Here is a 24,033-nt window from a genome sequence, read left to right as displayed (position 1 = left end):
GATAAATACAAATCTTATTGAATAGATGTTAGTTATAATATAGCATGATATCAAGATCCAACACACTTTCTTGGAAATCGGTTTTGATATTTACGTACCACACAAGTTAAGTTAGGTCAAAGATTAATGCCAACCAATCACATGAAAAAAAAGGACAAATGCTATACACTGCAAGTCACATGGGAACTGAAATGATATTTAATTTCAAATATCCATGTGTGGTAAAAGTAGGCTACCTTTTTTCTGTTTAATTCATTAGGAAAAAGTAAACTAACTAGGATGTAGGTATGCAAATACAACCCTGGTGGATGTAAATGTATATCATTATTTGGTACTCTACATTATTAGTAGAGTTGCTGAAATAGGTTTATAGAAGCCTTAACCACTCAACTTCATGGCTTGAGCTGATTTACAATCTGCCTCACGGAGATGTAGGTACCCAATATTCCAATGAATGATCCCATTAGCAGAATTCCTATGATAATTATCAACTCGAACCCAAATCGCCTAGCAGCTTTGTTTATCTTCAGGTAACAGAGGCATGGGAACAACAATGAGATTGCCACACTCAGGAATGCACCAATAAATGCCATAACGTACCCAAAAAACGGAATGAATAATGCCATAAGCACAGTGCTGACCACGATGATTGTTCTAATGAGGATGGCAATAGGCCTGCTCTTGCAGAGAAGCGATTTGTCCTCAATAGCATTGGCTATTGGGGTGATTACAACTGCATACTTAGTGAAAGGATTGATTATTGTGGTATAGATTGCTATTTTAGTACTTATTTTATTTGTCGGTAGGTTTAAGGTGATTTGAGACTTCAAATAATCTCCGAACATTATGTAGCCTAAAATAGAAATGGATCCATAGATTATGGTGCTTGCCACGAAGCAAACCAGCAAAACCTGCATTTGGCAAACAATATGAGTGTCACTTCTACAGAAATAAAGAGAGATTAAATTTAAAATAGAAGTTACTCATTTCCCAATTCCCAAGCCACTTTTCCAATAGATGGATTTGAAGAGTCAAATAACAGGGATTTTCTTGGTTTAATTGCAATTTTAAGGACAACATACCTTGTAAGATTGACTTCTATCTTTCATGGAATTGATTAGTGTGGGGAGTACAGCATGTGCACCGTAACAAAAAGCAAAAATGCTCAAAGCAGTAGGCAATCCTCCCCAATTTACAAAGTGTCCTCTTTCATGAAACCCCACACTATCAACTTCACCCACCCACACAACACAACCAAGTAAAATAATAGAAGCCAGTACCCCACCAACAGAAATGTAGGCCAAAACTCCCAAGCTTCTCAACCAAGTTGTTGGTAATATTACCAAAGCAGAAAGCATGATAAAACCTCTTTTACCTCCAATTCTAAGGCCTGCAATTGTGAAGTTCACGCTTGGAAACAACTTCTCCAAATTGTCACCTTCTAATATCAGAAGCTCCACGGCAATTAAAAACAGCTCCATATATATTATAATGGCTACCACAGCTCTTCCTTTGTACCCAAATGCTACCTGACCTATATCAGGGTAGGATTTTATTTGTGGATTTCCATTCATACACCTTTGCAGAAGTAACGCTGTGTACCAGCACATCATAGCAAAAATAAATAGCAGTATTAAACTCAGCCACCCTCCTTTAGAAACTGCATATGAAATTGAGAGTATCCCAACACCTAAAAAACCATATTATCCAAGTTAGAATATTATAAGCACGCAGAGCATACCCAATCAACACTTCGAATCATAATTGTGAAAAGCCATGCAACATTCCCCAAACAATATAATAATTGAATGATTATTATGTTTCTGACATTTCAATCAAGAATTTCAAAAAATATTCTTACCTCATAAGTTTTACTAATTAGCATTGCATAATCACATGTCATGCAAAAATATTTCCTTCTATCTTGCTAAGGCTTGTAAAGTGGGAAATGTATGTGATATTTCATCCTCTTTGTATATATGACTTACTGTTCAGACACAGATTTTGAGAGAGAGAGAGAGAGAGAGACCTGACAAGGAGTTGATTCCATTGAAACATGTTTTTAAAAAGGTGGTTCCTCTGCTGTGTTGCCCTGAATTTGAAACTTGTAGTTGGCTTTGGCTCTCCATATTCTTTGAATCTTTGCTGTTAGGCAAGCCAATCTTGTTGCCCCCACATTATATATATTTGGTCAAATTAGTGTGACATGGTTGATTCCATGAGGAATCTCAATATATAATGAATCATCATGCACTTATATCGAATGTCCAAAAGACAATACGTGGTTCATGAGAAGAGATTGTGACTTAGTGAACATAATTAGATAACGACAATCTTCAATAATAGTGTTAGGCAGGTTTGTGCTTAGGAGGCGAGCAATCATAACTCAGAGAAGCCCCGTCACATGTCATGATCGCCTCTTTATAAGGCTGTTCGTGCATTCCTTTAGGTTGCTCTAGTGGGGTCACTTTTTTACTTCTATTGCATAAATTAGTATTAATTTACTTATAAAAAACATTTAAATTTAGAAGTGGATAATAAACGTGCTAATTTCTTCTATGATTGAAAATTTAGAATTCATGTCACCTTTTTTTTTCCATTTAGACACCGATATATGCAGTTCTAATGGGCCTATTAATTTGGTTTTGTGTTTTTATCTCTGCATTCTGAGGAAGAATAACACCTACTTTTTAGTATTGTCACATTACGTCAAGAGTTGTATAGGATTGAAGTGTGGACAATTTTATAGTTGTCCACCGCACCAAGAATTTTTTAGGATTTGAAACATGGACATTAAATTTTTTTAAGAGCCTTTTTTAGGGTTTGAAAGATGAAATTACACTTTTTTATTGGAAAAATACGGTGGTAGGAATTGAACTCAAGACCCCTCAAATCATAGAAGTTTTGATATTATATAAAAAAAATAATTCAATCCAAAAAATTAAATTATGATATGGAATGATAATATAAAGCCCATATTTAAAGCTTGAAACCATGAAAAAAGTATCTTCAAGATAATATTCCAAGTCAACAAAAGTTGTCCTGCATCTTTGCCAAGTAACTTTTGCAATCCCTCTACAAAGCTTATCTCAGGCCACTTACACATGATTACCAAATGTTGCAATCCCTCTACAAAGCTTATCTCATGCCACTTACACATGATTATCAATTGAAAAATGTTGCTGCCTCATCACTTGCAAGCAACTTGCAGCGATATCTCCCAAAACAGATCATCTTTCACTATAAATACAAGTGTGTTAAATATAAAGTATTCATTTCTTTCTACGTGAATAAACCTACTTGCACAAAATCTGACTTAAATGTTAGAGTGTCTTTAGTGGCGAAGCCAGCCTCCCAACTTAGTTAGGGCCAAGGAGAATTTAACTGGTGTCAAACATTAAAATGTGGAAGATTATTTAGTCATGTTTAAAATGTGACTAATTTTCAAAAATAAGCTAGGGTCAAGGTACCCCCTCCACCCGTGGCTTCGTTACTGAGTGTCTTGCAGGTACACTCTCCCTACCTCCCAAATGTTTCAGTAAAGATTCATGGGTTAAAGTTGTATCAGATCACTTGTAGAGGTAAATAATCATGTTCAGCCGAAATAAAAATAATTTTGATCAAATTATGATGTGAATGACATATTAGAAATTTTATATATTATATTTAACAACATATGCAATTCTCACAGAGTTCAATTAAACCTGCGTCTCTTTGAAACAAAGGAAGATCTAAATTTGATCATACTCTAAAAAGGAAGAACTAATTTTACATTCGAACATACCAAAATTGGGTTCAAATCAACCCGCGGACGTCTTCATGCACTAAACTTCTAATGGTCAATTAATCGACATGTGAATATCCTTGTTCTTGGCGTGCGGGGAAAGATTCAATTGAAAATATCCCCAAAAATATAATTTAAAATTTTCCAATGTATCCTCTCATGTTAAAAATTCACATGATATAGTCATGTGAAATTTTTGTATTTATTTATTTCTTTACATACATTAAATAAGTGGGGTCCAATTATAATTTATCAACATTAATGAAGAAATAAATAGACACCAAATTTTACATGACCCTCGTATGTAAAATTTTAACATCAGATGATCCATTGTCAAATCTTGAGATTCTCAAACATGCGAATAAACACTCCATTGAATGATTCGGCTTATAATGTGGTAAGTAGGGGTATTAAAAGAGCCAGGGACTTTGGTCCGGCTCGATAGGCCTGGCTTGGTCTGTGTGTTATGGTTGTTGGATCCAAACTTAGACTTGTATATTATGCTGCTTGGATATACATTGAATTTATGAATTTTTATGGAATTATTAGTGTTGCTGATCATATATTCTGTTTGGATAAATTTTTGTTGTCTTATTTTTTTTAACAGGCTAAGCCAGACTTTTATATTTTGTAATTAAGTCAGGTCACAAGCCGATAATTATATTCATAACAGGTTACAGGCTAGGCCAGTTTCATATATTTAAACACAGACTTAGCCTTTCAAGACCAAAGACTGGCTCGACTCGGCCCGTTAACACCCCTAGTGGTAAGTCAATGATTTCATCCATATGCATGATGTTAGATAATAATATAAACCACTAAAAAAGCTCTGATCCATCACCTTAAGATTTTTAGTTGAATTGGTTCTTTACATGGTATAAGAGCTTCAATAACTATAAGGTTATGAGTTTCAATCCTCATCGCCCCTATTTTCAAGTAGAATTAAATAAGCACAAGATAAAACAAAAACCAAAATTGAGCTTGTGCAATATCCACGCTTCAAGCCCGAAGCCCTCTTGCGCGAGGAGATGTGTTAGAAAATAATATAAACCATCAAAAAGGCTCTCACTCATCACCTTAAGATTTTGGGTTTTTGGTTCTTTACACATTACATTACAGTACTCGACTCTCTTTTCATTTCAAGTTTGATAGTAAGGGAGCTTGATGAAATTGGTAATTTGAAAGCTTGAATTGAAAAAATTTCGAACAAACACAATTATTCAATTCATAGTATGGTTCAATTGAGTTTTTTTAAAAGCTTAATGTTGTCCTCAGCAATTAACTAGAATAAAACTATGGGAAAATAGAGACAGCTAATCATGCTTAATGAATAACAGACAGGAAACTAATCAATCGGAATACATTAGAGTATTCAGGTTTAAAAGCAATGACACATCAAATTCAAGCAAACATTCATAATTCACTAGTCGTAAAATCTTAACATGAGTTTTCAAAATAGAGAGTAGTATGATTCAAATCCACAACACCCTCTCATTGGGATTTTCTTTTATTCACTCACACTCAAGTGTTTGAGGGTATGTGTCTCACTCTTACTTCACTGAATTAACACTACCATAGGCTTGTTTATATTCTCACTCTCCACAGTCTAACCGGTATACAAAGTCAATCAAGAGGTCTTTGTTAAGGTTATAATGTGGCTTAGGTAACAGAGAAGGAATTATCTGGGTAAGTGGCTTACTGATCAAAAGTCAAACTCAAAGAGGAACCAACATAACTGTTCAACACATAACAAACATAATTTTCTTATTTTCTTTCTCCTCTTTTCTTCTTTCACTTACTCATAAGAGTTCTTTTCTTTCTTTCCCTTTTTCTCTTTCTTTTTCTTTTTCATTTCTTTACATAAGCACATTTCAACCTTTTTCTTTTCATTTTTTTTCCACCACTTTTTGGCTTTTTCCTCTTTTCACCTTTTTTTCCATACACTAGAATTTGATTATTATTTTTTTCAATTATACCTAGTTCCTCATTTAAATTTGAAAATTAATCAGTTCAGGTGAGGATTTGTATGGAATGACTATTCATAATATATTGTCAATGAACAAACAGGCCTAGGCTCAAGGGGTTTAATCTAAGGATAAACATCCAGGGTGGCTATTTGGCTATCTAGCTTTTAGAAAGAACTTCCTCCATCATTTCAACAATTATATACCACAGACCATCTCAAGGAGAAACAAAACAAGTTCTAGAGTAATTCAAACAGTAAAATTTACACCACAAAAAAAATATATATATGTTTAGGCTCAAAAGCTCACGGCTAAGGGTGTGAGACTTATTTTTTACTCTTTATCTGATCACTTTAATTATTTTTCTCTTATTCCAGTGAATTATTAAGCATGCTTGACTGACGCTCATTTATGTATGAAAATAAATTACATCATCATACTCCTAATCTCAAAAATAAACAATATCCTGTAATTATTCATTTATTCATATATATCAAGCACAATGGAAATTTAAAAAAAATCACCAAAATTTAGTGATTGAGGATGGATGGGGATTTAAAACTAAAAATTATTCAGAAAATTCTAAAAAATTAAAATTAAATTTAAAAACGGATTCTAAAAAAAAAATTAAAAATAAAATTAAAATTAAAGTAAAATAATATTAAAAAGAAAATTGAGAAAGCTCCCTGTTTAGTTGGATATTCTCTGTAAAATCATAAATTCCTTCCGATCATGAGGATTTTGTGGTCTGATGGATCGCGTGGTACCCATTCTCAGATTTAAATCTTGTTGTCCTCAGCAATTAATTTAAATCTAAAAAGAATCCTTAGCGAGAAATCAGTAAATAATCGTGCTCTGAAACAGATCACAAATCATGAAAATACTGGTTAGAATGTCAAAATATCCACACAAAAAATGTCAGAATCAGTCTCAATATACACCACATATCATCATGAAAACAAAATCAAAAGAAAAAAATAATAATAATAAAGAAAAAATAAAAAATAAAAAAATCTAATCACTGAGACAATGGTCAATCCCCATCAATGTCAGTAGTGGGTGTAGTATCATCTCTATCAGCATCCTGTGGTTTCTACTCTTATGTCTACCTATAAATTCCATCTCAAGAATATAATCATCAGTCTCAGTGCCTAAATTTTTGTATTTTTATTTGACTTACAATAAAAACAAATAAAATAACTAAAAGTAACATAATGAAAACTATAAATTGTTGGGTTGCCTCCCATAAGCGCTTGTTTTACGTCACGAGCCTGACGTACCTGACTTGCCATCATGGCGGCTCAAAGCATTGGTTTAGTGATGACCAAGCCCTCTCATTAAGACATTGTGTCCCTCTATAATATTCCTATGCATATAGATGAGATAAAGTATCCTCAGAAACTCTAAACTTGGCTTTTATGTGTTTTCCCTTGCTCCTAGGCTTCTCCATTTTAACCTTTGGCTTACCTTCTTGAGGAGAATTCTCTTTTTGCTCTTCTTCTCCTTTCTTTTCACTAATGTAGTAGACTTGATCTTCCAGTTGAGCTACTGGTGGGAAAATTTCTTTGTCAAAGAACTTGAATATGGCCTGCTCTCCATCTACCCTCAAAATCAACTCGCCCTTAGGTACATCAATCAATGCTCCTGAAGTTGCCAAGAAGGGTCTTCCAAAGATCATAGGAACAGTAGCATTTTCCTCTATATCAAGGATGACAAAATCAACAGGAATGATGAATTTGTCAACCTTTACCAGTATGTCCTCTATGATGCCATAAGCTTGTTTTGTAGAGCGGTCAGCTAGTTGCACTATTGTCTTGGTTGGCTTTACTTCAGTGATCCATAGTTTCTTCATCATAGATAGTGGCATCACGTTGATGCTGGCACCGAGATCACATAGAACGTTACCTACTTCAACCTTGCCTATGGTGCATGAAATGTTGAAGCTCCCTAGATCCTTGACTTTGGTGGGTAACTTCTTTTGGATGATAGCATTATATTCCTCCGTCAGATTCACTGTCTCACATTCCCGCAACTTACGCTTCCTTGATATTAGATCCTTCATGAACCTTGCATAGTTGGGCATGTTCTCTAAAGCTTCAGCAAAAGGAATATTGATTTGCAGCTTCTTGAAAATATCAAGGAATGCAGTACTGCTGCTTTTGAATTTCTTGTCTGAGCCTCTGTGGATATGGAATTTTCGTATAAGGTGAGAGATCCAAAGGCTTGTCTTGCCTTTCTAAAGCTTTCTTCTTTTCCCACTTAAATAGTTTCCTTTCAACTTTTTCAGGATTGCTCTTGTCAACTTCAATAGTATCATTTGCCTTTTCTTTATTCTTTTCTTCAACTGATGCCTCCACATCTCTCTCATTCTCTTCAGGTTGCTTCTCTGTAGGCTGAATCATTGTCCCACTTCTTGTGGTAATTGCATTGCAATGCTCTCTAGGATTAATGACAGCGTCTCCCGGGAAGGTACCCTTGGCTCTCTCAGCAAATTGCCTTGACAACTGGCCAATCTGAGCTTCCAGATTTCTTAAGGAAGCTTCTTGATTCCGGAGTGCTGATCTAGTTTCTTGCATAAAGGCAGGTGTGTCATCTCTGAAAGTATTTGCACCTTGTATGTAATCAGAAGTGATCTTGGATAGCTGTGCAAAAGCTTTCTCCCACTCAGAAGTGTTACTTTTTTGTGGGTGATGTGGTTGCACTAGAAGGGGAGGGTTCAGTTGATGATTAGACTTGTAATTAAATCCTGGATGCTGATTCTGATTCTTCCACACTTGATTGTAGTTATTCCCATACTAGTTCCTCCCAAGATTACTCTGGATCTTTTGATCGTACCACAGTCCGTTGACTTCAACAGTTTCAGGTGCTCTCATTAAATCACATTCTTCTGTAGCATGAGCACTTGCACAAATTCCACAACTAACTGGAGGAGTCTTGACAGAAGAGACTTGGAAGTTTGTGAGCTGCTTTGTGAGAGCATCTAGTTGTTGTTGTTGTCTCTTGTTAATTTGTAATATTTGCTCGTTCTGTGCCAACAGTGCATCATAACTGTCGAGCTTCATGACCCCCGCTCTCCTCTGTGATATTGGAGAATTATCAAACTCCTGAGAGGCTAGAGATTTCAGTAATTCCAAAGCTTCCTCTGGAGTTTTTGTTTTCAAGGATCCTCTTGATGCAGTATTCACCAAGGTTCTTGTGTTAGGCGTCATCCCTTGGAAGAAAATTCTCCCTTTCTCCCAGGCTTCAAAACCATGTTGTGGACATTTTCTGAGCAATCCTTTGAACCTTTCCAATGATTCATATAAAGATTCACTTTCTTTTTATTCAAAAGAAGTGATATCCGCCTTGAGCTTTGCCATCTTTGAAGATGAGAAAAATCGAGCTAAAAATTTGGTTGCCAAGTCATCCCAGATGGTGATGCTTCCTTGAGGCAGTGATTGCAACAAACCTCTTGCTTCTTCCTTCAGTGAGCATGGGAAGAGCTTGAGTAGGATAGCATCACGAGAGACTCCATTCATCTTTAAGGTGTCACAATAAAGAAGAAAATTCTCGAGATGAATGTAAGGGTCTTCCGTCCTTGCTCCAGCAAACTGATCTTTTGAATCAGTTGCAATAATGCGGGCTTGAGCTCGAAATTATTAGCATCCACGTTTGGCCTAACAATACTTGCCGTCTGCGGAACTCGGGTAAGAGTCGTGTAATCTCCCAACGTCCTCTGAATAGGTGGTAGTTGATCGTTATCCACCATGGCTTCTTCTTTCGGTTCTGTCGAGCTTGAAGCTTCTTTTTCTTTCTGCCTCCTTTCTTTAGCGATCTTTCTGTTTCTTTTTGCTGTTTTCTCTATCTTCGGGTCGAATTGCAAGAAATCAGTGTCAACGGTACCTCATATAAACCAGAAAATAGATTACTAAAAGAGTAAATACCTTTTTTGATCCCTAACAAAGAACACGGTCCCCACTTTAGTCCCTTACAAAAATAAATTAGTCAGTTAGTCCCTAACAAATTCAAGGTGGACCCATTTTAATCCTTTTGAGGACTAATATGGGTCTTTTTTGAATTTGTGAGGGACCATGATTTCAACTAAATGGGTCCACTTTTAATTTTTAGGGACTAACTGACTAATTTATTTTTGTAAGGGACTAAAGTGGGGATCGTGTTTTTTGTTAGGGACTAAAAAGGGTATTTACTCTTAATAAAATAAAAACTGAAATTAAATAGCAGAAAATAAGGTCCAATTTAAAGAATCTATAGCTACTATTAATGCTGAAATAATAATCCCCGGCAACGGCGCCAAAAAATTGTTGGGACTCATAGCAAGTGCACCGGTCGTACAAGTAATATAATGATTAAGTAAGAGATCGTTCCCACGGTGATTATAGATCAAGCACTAATTCACTATTGCAACTTAAGTTGGACAATCAAAATTGGATTTGTAACAGGATTTGAATTGAAATTTAAAATATTAAAACTAATTAATCGCAAGAATTTAAAGATTTGATTTAATTCATGTAAATAAAACGTAGCTAGAGTTTCGATTTCCTTTAACCTCTCTATTACGTCTGAATTTCTTCTTTAAATTAATTGTCCTTAATATCAATCTAATCGATTCTTTCTTATGTAATTAGGGTTCAATCCCTTGTTACCCTAAATCTTTACAATCTTGCAAGAACCCTAGTTGTCCGGTTATTCCCCAAGAAAGTAAGCATTAAATTCAAGAATCTCAAGATTACGCAAACCCTATGTCTATCCCTAGAATCATAAAGCTTACGATGAAATTATCAGATACAGATCATGCACCAACATTCTTATTGTCATGCAATTACCTAAGATCAATATATAAGATTCAAGCTCATATACAACATTAAGAACAGATAATTTCATTCATGATAAAAAGAAAAATTAACATAAAGAATTGTTCAAACCATAATAAAGAAATTAAATTCTATCTAACCCTAACTACTAAAAAGACTTAGCCAGACATAGCAAGATCAAGAACGAAAGAAAATATAAAAGCTTCCCCAAACTTCATAGTTGATTGGTGAATCTTCAATATCTTCAGTGCAAGCTTGATTTTGGTTTGTCTCTGCCGCTCACGAACATGAACTGTGGATTTCTCCTCGTTCCTGATGCCTCCAAGTACCAAGAACTCTCTTTGAATTTCAAAAACTTATAAATTTTGCCCCAAAATGTGTTTTTATTCATAAAGAATCCTTGCCCTAAGTAAATACATCGAATGGGTCTAAGTTGGGTTTCTAGGGCGCTTAAGCCTCAGATTGGAGGCTTAAGCCTCCTCTTCAACAACTTGATAATCTTGATTTTCTTCAGATAAGATCTTCAAATCTTCTAGTTTTGATCTCCATCTATCCAATCTTTATATTTGCTTCCATTTATCTTCAAATCCCTTCAAAATAGCAAATATATATTATTTAATTCATAATTCATAAAGTTCATGATTTTGTGTTAATAAACCCTAGATTTCACTTATTTAACTTGATAATTCATGTTTTTAATCTATAAAATAAGATAAACTAAAGGTTTATCACTTAAACATGAACCAGAGTCATTAAGATAGTTCCAAAGTAACTAAAATACAATATTATATATTAAATTACAGTAAATTTATTACGAGTGATTAAATCTCCTAGTCAACTTTCCCTTGAAAGATTGATGGATCTTCACTTAATAGCTTAAACTTTTTGGTTGAATTGATTCTTTTTATAGTATCAGAGTCTCGTATCTCAGGTTCTATCCCCACCCCCCCCCCCCCCACCCCCCCTCCCCCTCCCAACTTTTTCTTGTGGAATTTCTTAGTACACGTAGGTGAACTATGTATTATCTATCCACCCTTCATGCCCAGTGAGCTCTCGTGTGAGGGGACGTGTTAGAGAAGTATATAAATCATTGATGGATCTTCACTTAATAGCTTAAGTTTTTGGGTTAAATTGAAGATATTTAACAAAAAATTGTCAAATTATTTTATTTTAAAAAAATGAAAAATACAAATACAAACTAAAAAAATGGAGTTATACAGCATAGTTTTTATCCTTGTGCTCTTTCTGCAAATCATGTTCCGCCAGTGAAATTGGATTGGCAATTTCAATCAATATGAAGGCAAAGATAATAGCTGACCTATTTGGGGTTGATTTTCTCGAAAAGTAAGTATCTACGGATTCTCTTCTCCATGCAGAAGTGTCAAAATGGACTGGTGTAGCTTCTGAGAGTGACTCCAAATGGGTTAGGCAGCCTTTCACTACATCTTCTTTCTTATAAATTTTGATGACTTACAAACATATTTCATCATGCTTTGAATATTAGATCATTCATGTGTTTAGTAGATTTTTTGAACTATGATGACATAGTAATTTTCCCACCAGTTTAATATTTGAGCTTTTCTAACTCTTTGATTAAAGTGTGTCAAAAGTCTTAAATCTCGAAGGTACACTTAGCTTCAATTAGAAAGTTAAATCAGAATAAAATTTGAATTCTCATTGGAAAGTTCAATTAGTATAGTATGAAAAAGTTGTTACCAGAAGTGCAAATGCTAATGAGTGGACAAAAATAATGGTTAGTTACTGTCTGAAGATTCGAATTATTCTATTAGGGAAAGATTATATTTATAATTTTTTTTATTTACAAACTATATTATGTCTGATCGATCATACTTCAATCAAAAGTGTATGACTGGTCATACTTAATGTAATTTGAAAAAAAAATTATAAACGAATCATTTCCTATTATATTATACATGCGCATTAACAGCTCTTCCTAGCCTGGAACCTTAAAGGCTGAACACTTGGTTGGTATCAGAATTATTGCAAAGGACAACATTATACTAATTCTGATCTTCTGATTAGGGGTGTTACGGGCCGAGACAAGCCGAGCTTTGAGCCTGTGTTTAAATGTGTCAACCTGACCAAATCTGATATCTGTTATAATTATACTTATCGGCCTGTGGCCAGGCTTATTTACAAAAAATAAAAGTGTAATTTAACTTGTTAGAAAAATAAGACAACAAAAATTTATCCAAACAAAATATACAATCAACAACACTAGTAATTTCATAAATATTCATAAATTCAATGTGTATCCAAACAATATAATATAGAACAAAATCATTCAAAAAGTCAGTTTAACCAATAAAATGAGGTGAAATGGATTGAGAAAAAAAAGAGCTATTATAAGTAGTATAAAAAATATAAATTAAAAACAAAATAATAATATACTAGCCCAGCCTGAGACACTCCAAGGTCGAGCTTTTTGAATTGGAGCCTGAGACCTTTTTATTAAACGAGTTTTAGTCAACAACTAATTTTAGACATGTAAACTCATGCCTTCACGAGTCGAGTCAAAAGCCCTGATTCGTTTACCACCCTAATAGTGATAGTGCTCTCATCACTGTGTCACATTTATGATATTTAGATAGTTCACTGTCTTTGTACATTCCTTGTATCAAGTCGCAAGCAATTTATGCTCTGATCTTTAGTGTTTTGTAACCACTCTGTGTGTTAGAAAGAGCAAATATAAAATTAAAACACTTTTATTCTTTTTGACCTGACCCGATAGTGCTCTGAATATTATAAAGGCTATGTGAGAAAAGAATTATTGTTCTTTAGCTTAGATAGGTGTAGGAAATCTTAGATTTATGCGGAAGCGGTTTAGGACCTAGTACATTGGTATGCTTACCGAATCATCCTTGTTTCACAATTACCTCTCGGTGCGCAGGTCTCGTGTAGAATCTTCCCTTGTAGGATTCCTCTTCACGAACAGCTCACCTCAGCGCCGCAGCACGAACAACCTCCATGAAGCTGGACTGTGGCAGATCTTCCAAACTATCTCTCGAAGAGGAAGGGGAAGTGTGTGGGCACTGATTAGATTCTGAGCTTGCCTCTTTCTCACAAAAGAGACCCTTGGAGGCTGATGACTTAAGAGGTACTAATTATATGGGTTCCAAGAAACCCTAGCTCATTGGGCTCTAGGTTCCTTGGGCTCTTCTCATACTAATAACCCATTTGGGCTTTAGTAAAAGAGCAAACCCAACAATCTCCCACTTGCTCTTTTGGATACAAACTTGAGTCGTAAAACCCAAGATCATGTAACCCATAAGTCATCATCTATCCAAAAAATACCCCATCCCTTGTCTCAAGCTAGCTTGGGGATCTACCATCTGTTATTAATCAAGGCTCCTGATAATCAACGAATGATTATCTAATCCGGTGCTACTCCACTAAAAGCCCGAACTTGAACTCCAAGATTAACAACACTTATAACATGAATATGCATCGCCCCTTTGTAGAATGTCTATAATTGATTGACAAGTTTTCTGTAACTCAATCAATTATTTATTCCCTTGACTATGATAGTTTCTCTGATGGATTACATGCACTGGCCAGTGTCTTTATATCCAAGTACCGAAACATATCAAGGGGACATATCCTACAAATTCCATGTTGTTTATCTCATAAATACCGATAATCAAATAATCTCACTCCCAAAATACCGAGTTATTGGCCGTCAATAGATCGAACCTCACCCGTTGGTAAATCAAAGAATGAAAACTATTTGATTACCTATTTATAATAAACTCAGGATTAAGAGCAATCACATAACTATAGTTAACTGGAGATTTGATACCTTATGACAGAAAAACAACCTTAATCAAATCTCTCCTTGATCCTTTCAATGTGAATGTTAATTCACACCAATATTTTACAATGATTCGGACAAAATCATTTCATAAAATATTGCAGCCTGAATAAAGTGCCCAACTTTATTTAACGGCTGTGACTCCATTCATCAATTGTGAGATCCTATGATCATGTCCTCCATGAACGTATCCATATGATCATATACTCCACAATTTGATCCGGACCTTTATGTTTGTAAATAGTGCGCAAAATAAATAAATAAAACCTTATTTATGAAATTCAGAAAATTATTTTATTGTTTCATCGTCTTACTCCAAGAGCACAATGAAACCAACAACTCCCACTTGCTTAATGCAAGTCTGGGATCCTCCTAAGACCCAAAGAAGTAATATGCCTCTCGAACACAAGTTCAGGCAAACTCTTAGTAACTGGGTCTGCAAGATCCACCTCTAATGCTATCTGAGTTTAGTGAAAAACTCATAGCTCGAGGTTGATTTTCTTGAGTCAATATCCACTTGAAAGAACTGAATTTTTGAAAACTTAGCTTTTCAAGACTCCCACTAGAATATACCAGCATATAATCTCTCGTTCTCCAAAGATACTTGAGTACATGCTTAACAATAATCTAGAATTCCTCTAGGTTCAAAATGGTACTATCTCACTACTCCCACTACGTGACAGATGTCTGGTTTAACGCCCAACATGATATGCGTGAGTCTACCTTTGCCAAAGCATAAGATATCTTGCTCATGCATTCTTCCTTCTTAGAAGTCTTTGGTCACTCCTTAGGAAGATGAATTCCACATCTGAGAATTAGAATTCTCATGTTGAATTTTGGCAAGAGTTTTGTCAATGTAAGTAGCCTGAGGTGATGCCAACAATTTATTCTTCCGGCCTCATAAGTGTTTTATACCAAGAATATAATTGGCTTCCCCAGTACTTCCATACCAAAACACTTAGCCAACTCTTTATGCTTGATATTACCTCCACATTGTTTCTAATAAGGAGCATATCATCTACATAAAATACCAGAAAAACTACTGTCTTCCGTTGTATCCTTTACATACAAATACACATCATTCATCAAGGTTCTCTCAAAATCAAAATTTTGATAACCTGATCAAAACTGATGTTTCAAGACCTGGATGCTTGCTTAAGTCTATGAAATAGACTTTCACAACTTGCATACCGTGTGTTCCTACTCATTTGCTATAAACCCTTTTGGTTGTTGTATGTAGATATCCTGACATCCAACTCCCAAAATGAAATCTCATAATTGAGACTTATAGCAACTAAGAGAATCTGGATAGACTCAAGCATGGCGTCTGGCAAAAAATGCCTACAAGCTAGCTTTGAAGGTTTTCACCTTCCTGTCCATCCTCTCTTTGCCTTTTATGTCCACATGCACCTTGTGGGTTTTACCGCTCTTGGTGTTTTCACTAGGACCGAACGGAGTTGAAATACAAGTATTTCATCTCATTGTTCATAGCTTGAGCAACACTTGATCAACAACATCTTCTAGTGCATTATCGTAACTAGTAGGATCAATGTCACTCAACAAGAGACAAATTGAGAGTTAACAAGGTTCTCTCCCACTACGAATGTACTGCACTAGACCTTGTGTATTTATAGGTAAAACAAATAATGGGTCAAATGATGGATCTTCAATTTCTTGAGGATCCGCTTATCCTTGATATTGTTCCTTTACATGTGATACTAATATTTCTACTAGTTTCACTTATATATTATCATGTTGAATTTCCAATCATGGTTCTCTTGTTTGTTCACTTAGAGATATATATATATCCCCTCTTGAACAATCAAGGGAACAGTGGATGAAGCTTCTAGAGATTCTGGAAATTCTTGATCTGAGATAAATCTCATCAAGAATAACCTAACTTAAGAGCTTATAATTTCTTATCTAGTCGTCCTTTAAGAAAATCATGTGAGTGCTCACTTAGATTATCTTGTCCTTAAGACTAAATAAGAAATCATCTCTAGTTCTCTTAGGGTAGCCAAAAGATATGCACTCTTCCATACAAGATTCCATCTCATTTGACTGTTGTTGTAGGACGTGTGCTGTAGCACCCTAAATCCGAATATGGTTTGATCTGGGCTTGCACCCTTTCCATAATTCTTTAGGTGTCTTTACAACAAACTTTGACGGAATCAAGTTAAGAAGGTACATTTCCTTCTCTTAGGCATCTCCCTTGAACAACATTGACAAAGATGAATAACTGAATATGATCTTCACCAAGTCTCGAAATGTTTGATTTTCGCATACTGCAACTTCATTCAACTAACGCGTTCTTAGAGTTGACAGTTACAAAAACTATCCCCTCTTAAATCAGGTAAGACCTGAACTCACCAAACAGGTAGCCAACACTTTATTCAGACCAAAGTGTTTTTGATTTGAACACCTACATGCTTTTCTGCCTCAGACTAAACCTCTTGGAATTTCCAAAAGCTTTAGACTTATGGCGCACTTGGTTCATCTGTCCAAATCCAGAGTAAACATTCATATAATGAAGTACTCATCACCTCTTCTGGTCTGAACGCTAATTGGTCCACATACATTAGTATGTACCAGTTCCAGTTGAATAGTTGTGCAAACCATTTTGGCCCTTGTAAGATTGCTTGGCCACTTTACCTTCTAAATAGGACTAACATGTAGCTGTTAGTTAAAAGATTCTTGAACTTTCAGTCTCTCTTTTAACTAAAACATATTTTCTACTTGAGATAATGTGACTCAATCACAAAAGCCAAAGTTATGTTTCATTTGAAACTTTTATTTCTTTGGTGAAAGTTCTTGTTCATCATCCTTTCCATTCAACATAACAAATTTAAAAAGGGTATAGGACATAGGTAATAAAGACTATTTAAACAATGTACCAGAACAAAACAAGACGAAAATGAACTTCGAAATGTAACTGAGGAATCAATTGCATTGTCAAACCATGTTTTAACCAAAACAACTAACAAAAATTGAATTCCTCTTGAAATCTGGAACAAATAAACAGTCACCCAAAACCATAATCTTATTAATAACTTGTCCTACTGCAAATGCAGACACAAGTTCCCAATTTCAAGCTTAAAATATCTATGTCCATTGCTGACATGTATGCCATGTTTGAACTACTACAAAGAGTAACAAACATAATCAGTGATTCCTGAATCAATGATTCATTCACTGATCAGGCCTTAATATACCCATGTCTGGTTCTTTTCATCACCTTTGGGCAATTTTTCTTTCAGTGTCCCTTCAGTCTGCACTTGAAGAACTTGTCTTGCGGCTTCTTCAAAGCAACTGGTTTGACAACTGATAACCAAGTTATTTTGTTCTTGTTACCACCCTTGGGTTTCCCTTTGGATTTAACAAGACTCTTAGCAAAGCCTGCACCGACTGCATTCTGTCTAGCAGAACTGCTAGACGCAGCAAACATGTCATTAAGAGTCTGAAGCATTTCTACTCCACTCTTAATCATGTAGACTTGCTTCTGCAAGTATTTGGAAAGACTGACAAGAACATAGCAGCGAACTACTATATCTGCCCTTTCCCAATCTGAGAAATGCATCTTAGTTTCCTAAGACGCATCCTCTGCAGGTTGCTATGGCCCTCGCATTGTCAGAACAAATTTTAGCTTCCATGTTTTAGAACAATATCAAAAAATTTGCTTTTCACTTATTCATAGTTTGTACCATCTAGAGGTTTTCGACTCAAAATCATTTCTAAGATATTTTCTGAAAAACATATAAAGCACACAATTACAAACAAATAATGCAATAAACAAACGAAGTGCAAGTAGATTCTCATGACTACTCTTGTTTATTGTTAACAATCCTTCAGTTTATCTTTACAAGGCTTACAATGGGCAAGTCACTTGTAAAAACCAAAATTGTTATTTGGGCCTTCAGTGCCATTGCCAGAGCCTCGATGGGAGGGTTAACAATTTTACCAAAGTTGAATGTAATTAACCATTGTTTAATTTCAAAATTATCCTTAGTGTCTAAGCATTGCCGACGATGGGTCGTACAATACTTTACTAAAATTTTGAAATTATTAAGATTTAATCTAGTGAAATCTGATTATCCTTATCCGATGGGGCTTCAGCGATAATCATTTCACTAATAAACCCACAAATGGAGCCCGCAGGTTTTAAAATTAATTAAATTTTAAAACCTTCACCCATTCAACATTTTTGTTTGAGAATTTTCATAAGGCCAGTCGAATTCATTGTTTAATTTCAAAATTATCTTTAATAACTTAGTATTATCGACGATGGGTCGTACAATACTTTATTAAAATTTTGAAATTATTAAGGCCCAATAAAATCCAATCATGCTTATCCGTTGGGGCCTCACATGATTATTTTATTGATAGGCCCACAATGCGCCTGGAGGTTAAATTAATTTCTTAATTTAAATCTCCTCCCATAGATATTTAAGTCCAATCTAATAAAATCCAATCATGCTTATTCGATGGGACTTCACATGATTATTTTATTAATGGTCCTATAATGCGCTTGAAGGTTAAATTAATCTCTTAATTTAAATCTCCTTCCATTCAACATAAGCAACATTTTCTAATTTCCAAGAATTATTTAATTGAGAGTATCCTTTGTTCGATTTCAAAAACTATATAAGTAAGAGCGCCGATAAACGTGCACTAAGCTTAACATAATTTTGAAAGCATTAAGGTCCTGAAATCCGGTCACTTTACGTCAGCGTGTGCTCCAAACAATCATGATACATGAATGTTGTATGCAGCGTGTGTTATTCCATGACCATTTCAGAAAAACCCACAAATTACTCGCAAAATAAAAGAATTCTCTTAGGAAATTTTCTCTAATTATTTTTCTAGATTTAAATCATCCAAATAGCTGACTTAATTATTAATCTAGATTGCAACAATCATAATAATTATCATTTATGAGGATAATTTGAAATCAAAATAATTTCCATAACGATTATTTGTCTTGATGTTAATTATCCAAAATTAATTAATTCAATTATTAATCTAGATTTTTAATAAAAATCATAATAATTATTAATTAATTTCTTAGGATGATTTAAAATCAAAATAATCCCATAATAACTATCATACTAGTCGCTGAAGACATAATAGCTATTATGCTCATGCAATCATACAAGTTATGCAACAATATGGCACCACTTATTCTATATGGCATGTTATCGCAATAAAGCATGTTATCAATCATATAATTTATACCAATCAATAAAAGCATTAAATCATAAATCATAATTACTTTAATCCATGACCTTCCTATTTTAAAGAAAATAAAATTAAATTAAATTAAATAATACAACTTTGGAATTCGACTTTCGCCTAGCCCATAGTATCTTTCTCAAGCCCCTTTAGGGTTTCATGGGCCCAAAGACCCAATCCTTTGGCGAGAAACCCTAGGACGCGAAAGAGGAACCCTAGCCGTCAGGTCTGCCGCGCCGTCACCCGAAGTCAAATCAGGCTGAAACTCCAGGGGAAGGACCGCCACGTAGAGACTAGTGCACCGCCGCCGGAACCACCCAAAAAAGTAGCCGGACGCTCCCTCACTCTCCCATTCTTTGCCGGAGAGTGGCGGCCACTCTCAGCCGCTTGTGGAGGCGCGTGGAGTAGCGTGAAGGCTCCGATGGCGGAGATCCACCCACTGTTGCGTTTGTCTTTCCGTCCTCTTTCCAACCATATATAGATCGCCCCATTCCGAGATCGGTAAGTCCTCGAAAAGTCTCCGACAGTGCTGACTGCGCATCTTACTCGCGGTTTCTCGATCTTGAACTTTTACAAAATATTGGAAAAATACACAGAAATTCCGAAAATAAATAAAAACAACAAGGAGGAAACCTAATCATATGGGATTAGCCTCCTTGTTACAAATCGAGAAATACACGAGAGACCCTAACCATGGATTAAAGCATTTTTACCGATTAGAATTTAAACTTTTATGAAAATGAATTATAAAATACACATGCTAGATTCATACCATAATCCTAGAACCCTAGGTGCCACATTTCAAGAAGCAAAACTAATTACATAAATAGTGAAACTAGATTCACATACCAATGTACAGCCAAGGCTCTGATACCAACATGTAGGAAATCTTAGATTTATGCGGAAGCGGTTTAGGACCTAGTACATTGGTATGCTTACCGAATCATCCTTGTTTCACAATTACCTCTCGGTGCGCAGGTCTCGTGTAGAATCTTCCCTTGTAGGATTCCTCTTCACGAACAGCTCACCTCAGCGCCGCAGCACGAACAACCTCCTTGAAGCTGGACTGTGGCAGATCTTCCAAACTATCTCTCGAGGAGGAAGGGGAAGTGTGTGGGCACTGATTAGATTCTGAGCTTGCCTCTTTCTCACAAAAGAGACCCTTGGAGGCTGATGACTTAAGAGGTACTAATTATATGGGTTCCAAGAAACCCTAGCTCATTGGGCTCTAGGTTCCTTGGGCTCTTCTCATACTAATAACTCATTTGGGCTTTAGTAAAAGAGCAAACCCAACAATAGGTTGTGTGGCAAGAATGCTAGGAATTAGTAACCCCTTTAGGTGGGTGCTAGGGACTGGATGTAGGCATATTTTGGCTAAACCAGTCTCCTTGTGTTAATTTTGTCTTTGATTCATCTCTTTAACTTCTATAAAAGTTTTATTTTTATTTTTATTTTATGTAATCTATAAAAGTTTTATTCTAATAAGTAGGTATGTTTGTAAAAATTGATTTTTAATCAATATTGTAAATCAATAAAAAAAAAGTAAAACTGTTAGATAAGTTTCTTAAAAGGTGCATTGCACTTATTTTTAACTATGTACTTTTAGAAATATATAATTGTAACATTAAAGTTATTTTTTTAATTATATACTCGCAAAAATACATAGTTAAAAAATAGTTGCAGAAATATATGTTTCTTAAAACATTATAAGGTTTTTCTAAACTTATTTGTACTATGATATTCGGAGCTCACTATCAATTTTTTTTTTTTTTTTGTATTCTGAGCTCACTATCACTTGAATCATACAAGATTTTAAAATTGAGGGTGCTTGTTATAATTTAATTTCAGAAAAGATTTAGAAAATTAAAAGAAGCACGATTTTTTTTCTAAAAATAGCCATCTTCAAAAACAGTTAAAATGTGTGATGATCTGTTAGTATTTGAATATATATATTTTGGATTTTATTTTTCTTATATCACATAAGATAAATATTCTCTCTTACTCTCACAACAAATGGTGGGATCCATTTTATTTTATTTTTAAAGAAGAGAAAAAAATAAAACACGAAAATCAAAGTGAGAGTAGTAGATAAAATTTCTCTTATGTGATATAAGAGAAATAAAACCCATATATTTTACCAACAAAATAAAAATATAAAATTTGTGATATGCAATTGAAAAAATTTAAACAGAATTTTCTTTTAAATTTTTTTTAAAAAAAATTGACATGTCTGTTAACTTTTAAATAGATAAGTAATTCTTACCACTATATTTTATCTAACAAATAATCCTGAATAGGTAAAAACTGTTAAAGTTTTAAATTTGTTAAGCATACTTGGATGTAAATAAATTACTTTTACTTTCAAAATAAAGGATTTGTGTGGGTTTTTCTTAACTGTAATAATATTTGTGTTCTTTTAACTGATGTGACATTTCGTTTGGGTCTTCCTTTAATTGTAATAATAATGTTTGTCTTTGACCACCAAAAAAAAAAAATGTTTGTCGTCGTTTTCAATTGAGAATCACGTTAAATGAATTTCTAGATATGTATGACCCATCCGCAAATAATCTCATGGTGGGCTCCCTCAGTCTTTCTTTTGCAAATTCAGGTTAATGAAAAGATTGTCTCGCCATTTAACTTTATATCTGATTAAATAGCACCTTACGACAGAATGAAATATGATTACAATTAAAATTGATAAGAAAAGTTAGGGATATAGCCACTCTAGCAGAATTTAATGACATACATACGAAACCTGCTCTAACTATCCTCATTTGCATTATTTTTTTCTCGTCAAAAACGTACAACATAAACTATCGCCAAACTTTAATGACCGATGACGACCGGTCAATATCAAAGTATGGATTGTGGTGTAACAATTGATACCCCAACGACGGTTCAAATTGCCTTTTTTTCTTCTTTATCTTTTTATTTTTATTTTTATTTTATCTATATTTTTTCTTCTTTTTTCTTTTTATCCATACTTTTGCTAATGATGCATTAATCTTTATGAAGATAAGATAATAAAACTTTCCTTTTTAAAGTGCAATGCTATACAGCTATGGGAGAACGTAATTAGAATTTTTATAGACTCAGTCACTGATCATTCACTTGCATTCAGGATTTAAATAAATGAAAAAAAACAAAAGGAAAGTCTACTAAGTGTAGCACTAAACCACTCAAATCCTGGAGTCGTTTTCTTTTTTCTTTTTTAAGTTGATGTTTTTCAAATTATGGAGCTTTACTTGCATGGACCCAATGCTTAGGATAGGCATACATTCAACTGTATACAGGTCCTAGAGTGATTTCACGAGTCTGTCTGACACGCTTGTGAGTGTGCCTATCATAGACTCTAGTACAAATACTCTCTTTTTTATTTTTTTGGAGATTGACTCTAGTACAAATACAATGCAAGAAATTTCATCAATTATGTCACTGCTTCTTTTTAAATGTTCATTTAATACTAGAAGTTGTCAATGAAGCAATATAGAAGTTTCAAATATTTGTACAACATAAGCTTGCTCTTGACATCTCTAGATCTTGATGCCGCTCTGTAACACTCATTTGATCATGATAAATTAGAAAATGAAGAGAGGAAAGCAATTAAATCAACAAATACTGTGAAAATTGCTTTCAGCTCTTAAAGGACTTCAATCAACTTTATTGAATTACTAAGCATTAATTATCAAATCGTGCTAATATTTCATACATGCATTGGCGTTCTCCTAGATACTACATTGAATATATATGAAGTAAAATGTAATTTGGTAATCCAAAAAACAAATATAAATAACACGTTACAATATATATACCTAAATAGATATTTGTAATGTATATAAAGGGTTCACTTTTCTGCAGTTATGCAGATAAGTTATACACAGTGAGTTCAATATGACGTCGTTTTGAAGCGAAAATCATGGTGTTTTTATAATTTTAATTTATTTCAGAATTATAATAGTCTTTATATTTATATTTTTTTAAGATTTCAATACCAGAACGACGTCGTTTTCAGAATAAATGCAGATAACTTATCTGCAGTAACTGCAGAAACATTTTTCTCATATAAAAATCAATAATATTCTATTCTATCTTCTAGTTGAATTCAGTGAGCACTATAAGTTAAGTTTCGGTATAGTTGATGAAGCTATGTGATATCATGTAAATAATTCCTTTTTAACAATCAGCTGACCATCGCAACCGGTCTAATTTATCATATACGTAAACAGACATAGTCGAAGTTAAATAACCTCCTTCGTATTAATTCATAAGTAATTTGTTAGCATAAAAGAAACTTCTGCGTTGGCAAGGAATTATAATTCTGTTCCATATTTCAACCGCACAACATGGCAATCACGATTTCCTTCTTCATTTAACACAGCAAGCAATATTGTTTATTTGTTCCACAACACCCCC

The 24,033-nt window shown here is 34.4% G+C and overlaps 2 protein-coding genes and 1 non-coding gene across 3 annotated transcripts; 1 reads left to right on the top strand and 2 right to left on the bottom strand.

Moving 5' to 3' along the window:
* Positions 1-392: 392 nt before the first annotated feature.
* On the bottom strand, positions 393-2,129 carry LOC133291572 (amino acid transporter AVT1I-like). Its single transcript, XM_061489847.1, has 3 exons — positions 2,030-2,129; positions 1,083-1,690; positions 393-911 (listed from the first exon to the last, which is right to left on the bottom strand). The coding sequence occupies exons 1-3, from the start codon at positions 2,127-2,129 to the stop codon at positions 393-395; spliced, it is 1,227 nt and encodes a 408-aa protein (XP_061345831.1).
* Positions 2,130-7,114: 4,985 nt separating this feature from the next.
* On the bottom strand, positions 7,115-7,810 carry LOC133291570 (uncharacterized). The gene has a single exon (XM_061489846.1). It carries the CDS (start codon positions 7,808-7,810, stop codon positions 7,115-7,117), a length of 696 nt encoding a protein of 231 aa, XP_061345830.1.
* A 1,184-nt stretch (positions 7,811-8,994) lies between these two features.
* On the top strand, positions 8,995-9,101 carry LOC133291574 (small nucleolar RNA R71). The gene has a single exon (XR_009748813.1). It is a non-coding gene; the product is annotated as a small nucleolar RNA R71 (small nucleolar RNA).
* The last annotated feature ends 14,932 nt before the right edge of the window (positions 9,102-24,033 follow it).

This window comes from Gastrolobium bilobum, unplaced genomic scaffold, assembly GCF_033153095.1.
Source record: "Gastrolobium bilobum isolate Gb01-03AN ecotype WA unplaced genomic scaffold, APGP_CSIRO_Gbil_v1 utg104670, whole genome shotgun sequence".
Lineage (NCBI taxonomy): Eukaryota > Viridiplantae > Streptophyta > Magnoliopsida > Fabales > Fabaceae > Gastrolobium > Gastrolobium bilobum.
The sequence above is the reverse complement of the archived record's forward strand: the minus strand, read 5'-3'. Positions and strand labels throughout refer to the sequence as shown.